The 11,968-nt window shown below is 33.5% G+C and overlaps 2 protein-coding genes across 3 annotated transcripts in view; one reads left to right on the top strand and one right to left on the bottom strand.

Moving 5' to 3' along the window:
* The window catches only part of LOC106105486 (hemicentin-1-like), a 55,701-nt gene that overhangs the window by 10,900 nt on the left and 32,833 nt on the right, over window positions 1–11,968 (bottom strand). The window contains exon 1 of one of the 2 annotated variants that reach the window (XM_013285819.1): window positions 1,829–1,908. The exons of the other annotated variant lie outside the window; for it this stretch is intronic. The gene's annotated coding sequence lies outside the window, so the exon portion shown is untranslated. Of the gene's footprint in view, window positions 1–1,828; window positions 1,909–11,968 lie in introns of those variants that run through there. 2 annotated transcript variants of the gene reach the window in all.
* LOC106105485 (hemicentin-2-like) overlaps window positions 1,422–11,968 on the top strand; it is a 16,460-nt gene continuing 5,913 nt past the window's right edge. The window contains exons 1-18 of the mRNA XM_013285817.1: window positions 1,422–1,738; window positions 2,322–2,551; window positions 3,017–3,142; window positions 3,571–3,660; window positions 4,508–4,636; window positions 4,835–5,000; window positions 5,471–5,652; window positions 5,740–5,818; window positions 6,135–6,292; window positions 6,380–6,545; window positions 7,133–7,387; window positions 7,478–7,550; window positions 7,935–8,131; window positions 8,375–8,549; window positions 9,228–9,322; window positions 9,874–10,024; window positions 10,991–11,115; window positions 11,556–11,687. Coding sequence (XP_013141271.1) covers window positions 1,513–1,738; window positions 2,322–2,551; window positions 3,017–3,142; window positions 3,571–3,660; window positions 4,508–4,636; window positions 4,835–5,000; window positions 5,471–5,652; window positions 5,740–5,818; window positions 6,135–6,292; window positions 6,380–6,545; window positions 7,133–7,387; window positions 7,478–7,550; window positions 7,935–8,131; window positions 8,375–8,549; window positions 9,228–9,322; window positions 9,874–10,024; window positions 10,991–11,115; window positions 11,556–11,687 — 2,755 coding nt within the window. The 5' untranslated portion in view covers window positions 1,422–1,512. The remainder of the gene's footprint in view (window positions 1,739–2,321; window positions 2,552–3,016; window positions 3,143–3,570; window positions 3,661–4,507; window positions 4,637–4,834; window positions 5,001–5,470; window positions 5,653–5,739; window positions 5,819–6,134; window positions 6,293–6,379; window positions 6,546–7,132; window positions 7,388–7,477; window positions 7,551–7,934; window positions 8,132–8,374; window positions 8,550–9,227; window positions 9,323–9,873; window positions 10,025–10,990; window positions 11,116–11,555; window positions 11,688–11,968) is intronic.

The raw sequence follows: 11,968 nt of genomic DNA on the forward strand, positions 1-11,968 counted from the left end.
CCGGACTTTGTTCCACTTTATTACATAATTTCACAGAGTTCCGTAAAACCATTTTGTAGATACGTAGGAACAAACAATCCATCTAAACTTTTGCATTAATTTAATATGATAAATATAACTTCTACTTCCACTTAACAAACACGCGATGATATCTTAGTAATATGTGTTGCATACTGATAACCTTTAAATGATACATTGTTGTTACTTGATTTAGTATTAGTTTTTAGAAAATCAACCTTATTCCCTTTTACATTGAGAGCACTATCTAGTGAATAAAAGTCCTACAATATACGTTTAACTGATAGCATTATGAATAAATTATTTATATTTTGTTGCAGTTGAAAGGTACCATTCACAAAATTTTGCGGCAGAGGATGTCGGTTTTGATACCCCACAAATGTATGCAGATAAATTCTTCTTCCGTAGATATCACACTTAAAATGTAAAAATAATTTTTAGCAGCATTCATCATATTTTTACTCTGATACAACAAATACTCATCATCATTATAACTAGCCCACTTACGTCTCCACTAGAGGCTCCGAGTCTACCTTGAGTTGGTGTGTCTATGCCGTAGTCAACCACACTGCCCCACTGAGGGTTCATCATCATCATCATCATCTCCTTATCCTACTCCCGTAGGGTCGGCGCAACAGGTTTTTGTCATCCACATAACTCTATCATACGTCATCTCAGTCATCACTCCCTTTTTGATCATGTCAACTTTTACACAATCCATCCATCTCTTTTTAGGTCTACCTCTACCGATGTACCCTTCCACACTCATAACTAACGTTCTCCTTGTAACATGCGATTCATCCCTCGTCATAACATGCCCATACCATGCTAACCTTTTACTCCTTACTTTCTCTTCACACAAATATTTGAATTTCTTCGCCGTAAGAGCCTTCCTTTTTAAGAACGTCGGATAAATGCAACGATGAAATTCCAATATTGAAAAACACATTAGTATACAGTGAGATTCGAACCCAAGATTACAAGTCATGTGGTCACCCTCTGAGCCATCGATGTCCTATGTTTTGTTTTAATAAATTGGTTTTAATTTGTTATTTCAGTTGAGATAACAAATAAAAAATTAGGAGTATCATACGCGATGAAAGCGACTTTGTGTTAAATCAGAGCTAAAAAAAGTAAAGCTGATCAAGCTATTATTTGCTATTATAAGATTTAATAAAACGAAAAACCAAAGGAAACATTCAAATTTATAAAAAGTCGGTAGTAATGTTCTATAAAATTAGATGTAGGTAGTTTCTATTTTATTTTCTTAGTTATACAATAAATGCAAATTGTATTTTATCATCTAATGGTTGAGCTTAATACTAATAAATAAATGTGTTTAAATAAGGAAGTTTCCAAATGTTTATTTTTAGATACAAAGTTGTTGACTACACCTACATATCCAATTCCAGTAAACGTTTGGGTGCGTTTGATAAATCTGTGAATATTGTGGCCGCGTTCGTGAAAACAATACGTTCCCTTCAGCGTTCAGCCATGAACGAAGGACTGTACCATGTACTTGTGCTATCAATATTATTATGTCCAATCTACTCTCAAACTGTGAAGAACAGTTCCTTAATATTTGTGATTGATAATACTATTTCAATGTCAGCAGAAGTGAGAAATGTACTCAGGAGTGCTGACGGAGTATTCGACGCAGTTTACAATTCCAATAAATCGGAGATTGAAAATGTTATAATTGTTACATTTAATGATCCAGGTATTTATAACATAACATTTTAAATAGATTATAAATTATTATGAAATACTACTTTAATTAAAAATACTACTTTATAAAATTACTACTTACTTTAAGCTTACATTTCCTCGAGTTGTAGTGCAGTTCTTTTTTTGGGTATATTATACGATTAATTGAGATTTCATGGCCCGAATTTGTCATCTTCAGACCTAAAGTAGGAAAAAACCAAAGTGATTTCCCTAATTCGCCTTATGTTATTCCACAATGTTTACAATTTGTGGTAACTTTTCCGAAGAAACTATTACTCCAACAGATTAGTATTTGGCACAGTAAACTCAAACTATTTCTAGATGTATTATAAAACATTGTTTTATTTTACATAAAAAAAGTTTTTATGTCATTAGAATTTCATTGTAATACTATTTTAAAGCCGTTGGTTAGGAAATTTTAGACATACATTTTCTCATATTAGTAATCTACACATTTAGATTGTTTTTCACTTATATTCATAAGAAGGTAGTAAGTTTCGCAAGCCCTCTTAAAGCACTGTATTTGTTTTTTTCTATACCCTTGTATAAATTAATTAATAGCCAAACAATTTCAGATTTCGAATTACGTATCAAAACAAATAAGAGAGAGGATTTCAAAGAATCGTTACGGACTCTTCATATAGGTGGAGGAGGCGATTGCCCCGAAATGGCAATGTCTGGAATTGAGCTAGGCCTACAAAGTGGGGGCCCGTATTCCTATATGTTTGTTTTTACTGACGCCAGGGCCAAAGATATAAATAAGTATGAAAGAGTGAAAAATTTAGCGCTGGAATTAAATACAAAGGTAATATTTTTTTTCAATTAATCAGATATTGGAAAATTACGATTATAAATGTACTTAATGAAATACAGCCATTGAATACTGAACCTACAATAAATCGCATAAAGCTGATAATTGGTAAGCATAATTTTTATTTTTATCATGTAAACACGGTTCCCTACACACACATGCATAGTGTTCTAAGCTTTCTTACCAATTATCAGCTGTTTGCGAATTGTTGAACTTACTTAGTCGTAAATTATATGTTTTACTTTATGTAAATAACGTAAACATGTAATACTAGCTATTGCTTGCGACTACTTCCCCGTGGAGTTAAATAGTAATAAATATACACTATGTTAATCAGTGATAACGTAGCTTTTTATTGGTGAAAGATTTTTTGAAATCGGCCCAGTAGTTTTTGGGTTATTTCAAATCTTTCCTCTTTAATATACTGCTACAGAAGAATAAATGTATTACTTGTTTTAGATTACTTTCTTAGTAACGAAAATGTATTGTACAAGTGAGCCACACATGGATTTCTCAGCTTTCGTGAAGCTGGCCTATGAAACTGGCGGTGAATTCTTCTTTTTGAATAAGAATAATATACCATACGTAAGTAACTACATGATTTCACTTTTGTTAAAGAGTCCCATTTTATAACTATTTAACGTGTTATTTAACGTTTATTTTTTACTAGCTGTTCCCGCGCGGGTTCATCAGCATGAAATTATGAAAATTTTATTTTATAGTTTACATTTGTCAAATTATCGATTACAAATGTCAAAATAACATGATATAATGACAACCTTGCTTCCTTGATGTTGGCAGCAACTTAGCAACTTAGCAAGACAGCAGCGTCTCTTTCCCACATTAGGGTTTTTATCCAAAATATTTACCCCCTAAGTTTAATGCCGATAAAATATATTAAAAAAAAGAATTATTAAAAAATATACTGTAATTGCTGACATCTTAGGCAACAAAGAAGTGTGTGTTTACGCTTTATTATAATATAATAGTATAGATAAATATCTTTTTTTCAGATTATGAAATACGTGATGAAGTTAGTGGATAGTAGGAAGGTTGAAATAATGCAAAAGCAATTTAATGCGACCGATGAGAAGAAAGTTGTGGTAAGAACTTCTTAAATTTTTACATGACATAATAATAGACAGATGGCAGCTTTTGCAATTATAGTTTCCAACTTATCGACAACAAGCATTGAAAGTCTTCATCTGTAGCATTGAAAGTTACAATCTGGACACGAAAATTACACCTGATAACATACTTTGCATGTTAATTTACTACAAATTTAGACTGTAAACAATAATAAACTAACATCAGTCAGACGTGAAGTGGAAGCAATTCCACGTTTAGTCTTATGAATGTGCGTGCCGGAGGTCTAAAGTACTCTACTTCTTCCCTTTTCTACCCAGACAAAAAAGGATGAAAAGGGGAAGTGGATTTCTGATGGGACGAATAGATGGGGAAATATGATTATTCTACCCCTCCTCTGTTGATTAAGGTAGGCGAGGTACTATCTACAAATGCAGAAGCAGATGTTTTTGGACAGCGAACTCTTCACTATTTTGTAAATTCCGGTTTCACTTGCTCCTGTCACTTTATAGACAGTAGTAGAGCCCGCTTTAACATCTTTAACTCGCTCGGTGTAATACCACGACCACCAGAAAACAAGCGTGAAATAAAAGCAATTCATCTGATGAGTGTGGTCCCGGAGGCCTAATTTTACTTCCTTTCCTTTCCACCCTTTTCTTAAGAGGAAAGGAGGGGAAAGAAAAGTGGACTTGACGGTTAGAGGAGACGCATCTGCAAATGCGGATGTTTATGGGCAACGGTCGCTTTCTATTTCGGTGGATTCAGGTGGCCGCTTGCTCGTTTACTACCTTTTATGATAAAAAATACAATAAAAACATATAACTATATTATTATTATGTTTTAAGAATAAAATGACAATTTCAGGTGCCTATAGATCCTTCAATAGATAATGTTATAATGTCTGTCAATGGTGGTGCATCAAAAGTACAGGTAACAGACAAGGATAATACTACAGTAAATACACAGGCAATCACAGATGTTAAAAATTTAAAGGTAAGCAAGCAGCAAAAGAAGTAGCCAAAATAACATTCGTCATTTTGGCTACTTTTTTTGCTGACCACGATCATGATTCTATTCCACATTTGCAAAAACTATTTTGTTTTAAGTTAACTAGGTTTCTACGAATTGGTTCACAAGTTGATTTTAATTATTATGGAATGTTTAATAATAAATTAACGTTTTTTTTAACAGATAATATCATGGAATAATACAAATCCAGGAGATTACACTATAGATGTAAATAGTACGACTAACACATTACTGACAATGCATGGTTCAACTAAAGTTTCTTTCAGTTATGGCTTCTCCGTTATTAAGCCTAATAATTTCAATGAAACAGCAAATAGACCGGTTGCAGGTATTGTAAATAATTTTAATAATATAAATACTAATGAATTGCGATTTGTTTCCAAATCATCAACAGCTCACTATACGTTCCCACTTCAGGGGCTCTTGCTTACCCAAGTTAGGGGTGACTAGGGCATGGTCAACCACGCTGGCCCACTGCGAGTTGGTTGACTTCCCGTGTATCTTTGAATTTTTTCGCCGATGTGTGCAGGTTGCATCACAATGTATTTCTTCACCGTAAGGACGTCGACTAAATTATCTAAATACATAGTGGGATCGAACCCAAGACCTGTAGATTACAAGTCGAGTGCTTAAACCCCTGAGCCACCGATGCTTAAATGATTCCCATTTTAATGCCAAACGATCGGAATGGCAGACGAAAGCTAGTAAATAAATCGTTTAGATTTATTAAAAACGCTTTATTAATATTTGACGTTGTAAAATTTATTAATTTTAATAATTATAACGTCTCTTTTCCAGATCAAAAATCTTACATATTGCTAAAACTAAACACTGAAGGTGATAGAATAAACCTTCGAAGATTAGATATCGTGGATTTGAAGAACAATGTACTTTTAGATAAACTCAAGTTTGTGGCTGAGGAAGATCAGTATTATGTTTCAGATCCAATCGATTTTCCGAAAGATACTTTTAAAATAGTGGTAAATAGTTGTATTAATGAATATGAATTCAATTAAAGTAATGTAAAGTTTAGTGTATAAGTAACATTGGTCTGTGATTTCACTTAGATGGTAGCAGAGGATGAAACGATGAAGGACATAATAACACGTGCTTCTTTACCTATAGAACCGCAAAAAGTACTACCTGGTAAGTAAAGTTATTTTATATCTTAATTTACAAAAATAAAAAACAATTCCTTAAGACTGCCGATATCGAATATACAGTCGTAAAAATCTGCGGTGTTCAACTATAGAAAAAAATTTGTTTATTGCAACAGGACAAACTCTTTAGACAAAGACATTTATAATGCTTTGGTTTTTGTTCCGCGTCTCGTTTCAAAATGTTCAAACGATTGCAGTTCTTAAGGTGGACCACTGGCCACTTTTAAACTCGTCATAATTGCATCTTAGTCAATTAAGTAAAGTAATTGGTAGTTAAATACATATTCATTCCATTCCATCAGGTACTATAAAAAATGAAGCACCTACAGTTACTATATTGGGAGAAACAAAAGTCACAACCTCTGTAGGAAATCCTTTGCAACTGAAATGTAGAGCAACAGGTTATCCTAAACCCGAAATTTTATGGTATGATGTCTTCGGAAGCACCTTGACATCTACGGTAAGTCTATCACGGTATTCTTATAAAGAAAATTTTAACAATCTCTTTTTACGTTGCACATAATTAAAAACATCTTAATATATCCAGGTGTCAACTGTAAGGGAGGAATATGAATTAATAAGTGTGTTAACCATCGAGAAAGTAGAAAAAAGTAGCACTTACATTTGTAAAGCTAGCAATACCATTAACAGTGATGAGAAAAGCGTGGAAGTTGAAACAGGAGATCGTTTTACTGCAGTGAAGATTTCTAAAGGTAAAGGGGTAAATTGATTAAACATTAAATTCAAAATTAAATTTGATGTTTAATCAATTTTTGGCAAAGCTAGCAAACAAACAAGTGGCATCCTGAACTCGCAAAAGTGGTGATGTGACCGCTGCTCATAGATATTTGCAATTGAAGATATGTCTATGTTTGATCTAAGGAGCAGGTTACGCACAAGAAGATGTTTCCCCGTGCTATGCGTCCCCTCCATCTTCGAATTCACTTTCCCTTTCCATTCCTTATAAGAAAAGATAGAGACTAAAATTAGGTCTCTGGCAAGCATACTCAACGGACTAAATGCGGAATATCTTCCACTTCACGCCTGTCTTCTGTGTGGTCGTGGTATTGCACTGGGCGAACCGGTCCATTCGTTCGAATATGACAAAACGGGCTTTACCACTTTTAAAAATGGAATGGGATTAAAATGAAGCCCACATCTTATTAGGCGTAACGCAGAGATGCTTTCACTTCACATATGGTATTTTGTATTAACGCGTATATCCATAACTATTGAATTTATTATTTGGGCAAATTATATTTATTAAATTAAAATTTCCTTCTTTATATTTCACCAACAGATAAACAAATTGAGTATAATAAAGAGGAAAACATATATTGTAAGGTAAATGCTGATCCACCCGCTAAAGTTATTTGGTATTTAAATGGAAATGAAATCAAAGCAGATGATGACTTCGACATATCACCAGATACATCCACTTTAACAATAAAAAAAATGAAACCAAACTATAAGGGTACCGTTTTATGCGAAGTCCGAAACGGTGTGAAGAGACTTATGTATTCTATAAAACTATCACTTTCAAAGTCTGCCGTTGGTATGTTACCTGTGGTGTAAAATATTTATTTCAAAATCAAATAAAAAAATACCTCGTGACGTACATTTTTTTTTATTTATCATTTTACAGAGGGACCGAAAATTGATAAAAGAATAACTGAAATATTTGTGACGAGAGGGTCCAATGCAATTGTATCGTGCAGGTAATGGGAACAAGCGTATTTGTGGGAAAACAAGGAGATTTAAATGTTTATAAATATCTTTGTAGAACAACAAATAGAAGTAGTATGTTTACTCTCTTCTTTGTGAAAAAAAAACTGCTTTAAGAGAAGAAAGTAGAAGTACTTGATACAGATTCAACTAAATAGCAGAAATAAAATGTATAACTAAAGCTTCAGTTATTTGATACAAAACATTCAGAGCCTGTCCCGTCACTCGCTCGATAGAGGCTCAGCTTAAAAATGACGTCACTGTTAGATAAGGGAACAAAATACGATATTTCCATCACATATTTTACACGTCTGATTGTTATCAGACAATTAACAATTTGGTGGCACAGGCTCCTTAAAGTTTTATTTATGTTTAAGGATTTTAAAAGGGACACAAAAACCAGTTATTAAATGGTCCTTTAAAAGTAAAAATAATGACTCTTTTCATGATATTAAAGAGTATAAAGAGGACATTTCAATAGAATCAGTAAGTAACAACGACGCCGGCACCTACAAATGTGTTGCGACAAATGAAATTGCTGAGGATTCTCACGTTTTAGAATTAATTATTAATTGTAAGTAGCTTTAATATTATTTGACAAGAAAAGAATAGCAGTATAGTTAAGATAAAAATAAAAAATGACATCGTATAGCTTGCTGCTTATTTCTTCTGCAGGCTATCCTTGAATCTTAAAATCTTTGCATGGGCCCACTTTACTCCTAGTGTTAACCGACATTCGTCGAATATTGTTCCAAAATTCTTTAACCTTTTGATGCTATGTGATGATTTACTTACCAATTATATATTTATTTTTCAGATGCTCCAGTCGTCGAAGGTCAAAACAATGTTACTATCATTCAAGAAGCCGGACGAAATATTTTAGTAACCTGTGATATAAAAGGAGAGCCAGCCCCGACTATTAACTGGTTTTTTAATGGTCTAATGATCCTGAACTTGGAGCCTTATCAAATAGACAACCATAACACTTTAAGGTTAGATTATTTATTAAATTAAACCAAAGTTATTTAGATATAATAATTTAGATTCTAAGTAGGGCATAAAAATAAAGAAGATTTTTTTTAGAGTAAACGAGGCCAAATTTATAGAGAGGTGTCTAAATAATAATAATTAATAATGTTTAAAAGTAGTTTTCACTAATTTTCAACCAACAAAACCAAAGTTTCAACCAATTAGACAGTAGTCAGTTGCACAAAGAAAAGGAAAACATTAAACTGCTATTAACTATGTACTAATGACTTTTTCTTGCAGTTACATCTTTGGACAGTGCCAGATTCCAAATTGTATACTGCCATGAGATAATTAAACAATACTTGTTAATTGCAATACTTTAAAATATTTAATCAATGTATTTTTCTTTTTTAATAATCATCATCATCTTCCTCCTTATCCAACAAGATTTTTTCCTCCACATAACTCTATCATACGTCATCTCCGTCATCACTCCCTTCTTGATCATGTCACCTTTCACACAATCCATCCATCTCTTTCTAGTCTACCCCTACTGATGTACCCTTCCACATTTATTCTTCCTGTTTTTTTTATGCAATATATAATGACTATTTTTAATTACTGTAATTAGTCACGCAAATTTGCCGTTTAAAATATGTAGGTAGTTATTTACTTTTAGATTGAAATATTTTGTTTTACAGTTTTGAGGCGTCTGTTGACAATATGGGACAATATTCATGTGAAGGTGTTAATAAATTAGGATCCGTTAAAAAGATTGCAAACATAAATGTATTTGGTAAGTTTAAAAATAGATGTTTCTACTTCGTATCACCTGAACGTCTAAACGAATCTCACTGAAATTTGATACAAATGTAGAACATAGTTTGAAGAAACACGTAGGATACTAAAGCTTAACTGTGCACGAATAGAGTTCCGGACGACGGCTAATTTTATAATTTCGCTTACAAAGGGAAATATTAAAACACTAGCTGTTCTCGTGCGGCTTCATCCACATAAAATTATGAAAATTTTATTTCATTGTTTACATTTGTCAAATTGTCAATTACAAAAGTCAAAATGACATGATGACTACCTTGCATCCTTGATGTTAGCAGCAACTTATGGTCTCTTCCCCACATTAGGGTTTTTATCCAAAATATTTACCTCCTAAGTTTAATGGCGTTAAAATATATAGCCTTAAGCGTGACGCAAGTGTAGAACTTTCTATAAAATAAAAATATTCAAAAATATGCTGTAATTGCTGTCATAGGCAACAGAGAAGTGTGTGTTTACGCTTTATTATAATTATAATATATTTAAACATGGTTTGTTAATTTTAATTTTCAGAGAAACCTAGGCTGACCAAAAATTCAAGTGTAGAGACAAAGAATATTGAGTTTGGAGAGCCGTTAAATTTAATTTGCCCAGTCAAAGGATATCCAACACCAAAAATACAATGGTCATTCGTTTCATTTGACGGTAATCCGAGGAACGTAAGGTAAAGATTTTTAACTAGGTCTTTTTGACCCTCTTGGTGGGCGTTATCGAGTGCGACTGTGGAGAGTCCCGAGATATCCGAAGGAACGCATCATGACTCATTACACTGGGATTCTATACGAAGCTGGGGAGACGGAATTCTCCAGTTGAACTAGCAACTATAAAGTGATCTGGGTACGAATTCCGCAATGTACCAATATCATGTTTTTCCACATTTTCACGGTGAAGGAAAATATCCTGATGCAACCTGCTCATATCGGCGTAGAAATTCTATCCTCTATCCTCCGCACACTATCCTCCACAAGTATGCCAAATTTTATGGAGATCCGTCCAGTAATTTAGGCCTCAAAATCTAAGGAACTTCCATCCATCTGAACATTCGCATTTATAATATTAGTAAGAAATAGGATTGAAAGATATTGAATTCCATATTTCGCGAACATAATGTAATTTTATAGTTGATAACGAGATTTTTTTTAGTAGTTAGTAGTCATTTGTTTCAAAATTCAAAGTTAAGGGTACATTGTCAAATTTAAATGGATCGAGAATATAAAAAGATAATATTTCTATTTCCTACATTAAGATGGATGTGTGGGGTAACACGAATGGATAAGATACGAAATGAGTATATTAGAGGAAGTTTGAGAGTAGCCCCCGTAGTAGAGAAGGTAAGAAGTAAAAGGTTAGCATGGTATGGGCATGTTATGAGGAGGGATGAATCGCACGTTACAAGGAGAACGTTAGATATGAGTGTGGAAGGGTACACCGGTAGAGGTAGACCTAGAAAGAGATGGATGGATTGTGTAAAAGGCGACATGATCAAAAAAGGGAGTGATGACTGAGATGACGTATGATAGAGTTATGTGGAGGACAAAAACCTGTTGCGCCGACCCTACGGGAGTAGGATAAGGAGATGATGATGATGATTTCTATTTCCTATACATCCACAAATCAACTTTTGTTACAGAAATATTAGCAGCAATGGTCAGATACAAATTCCAGAGGCTACTATGAATGACGACGGTTACTATACTTGCATTGTAAATGATTATGATAGTGAAATAAAATATTTGTTCGAAGTTAACGTTAAAAGTAAGAATTTAATAATGATACTATTTATTTATTTTACACTTCGTTGTGCTTTAATACTTAAAAGAGCGAATAATCGTTCTTTTACTATAATTAAAACTAAATACATATTTATTAATGACTAACTTTAGCTCGCGAGACCGTCCGCATGGAATTAAAAAAGTAATTAGCTTATGTGTTCCTCCAGACTATCCTCTACAACTGAGTTAAATTTCATCGAGATTTGTTCAGCCGTTTAGGCCACAAACTCTAATAAACATTCATCCATCTAAAATTACGCATTTATAATATTAGTAAAATTAATAAACTTTTAATTATTAATACAGGCTTACCTTTTCATTATATGAAGAAAATACAGCGTATATTTCTTGACTTCAGTATATATGTATAGCTTTTTGCATTGCTTAATTTAAAACATGCGTTAAATTTAAAACTTTTCACAGAATCAATCAAAAGGACACCAAAGAAAATTGAAGCTATTGAAGGCGATAAGTATTTAAAAATACCGTGTAAACGTGCTGCAGAGCTAAATTCAACAATAACATGGTACAAAAACGACGCACCCATAATTATAGGTCAGAATTTACAATGTCATTTATTGTATATAGCTATTGACCGCAAGTTTGTTTGCGCTCAATTAAAAAAAAAATAAGGAATAGATTATACAGTGGCAGACCTTTCTTTAACATCTTCACACAAATGATCCGAACTCGCCTGATGTAATACCACGACCACACAGAAGACAGGCGTGTAGTGTGAACTGAGAGGGCCATGCGCGACAGGTCGGGGGACCAGTCGCGCCGAATGTGGCGGATGTGCCCCCTCTCGTGTTCCGAGGGGGCCATCATCGTAGGGT

This window comes from Papilio polytes, unplaced genomic scaffold (genome assembly GCF_000836215.1).
Source record: "Papilio polytes unplaced genomic scaffold, Ppol_1.0 DF822845.1, whole genome shotgun sequence".
Taxonomy (NCBI): domain Eukaryota; kingdom Metazoa; phylum Arthropoda; class Insecta; order Lepidoptera; family Papilionidae; genus Papilio; species Papilio polytes.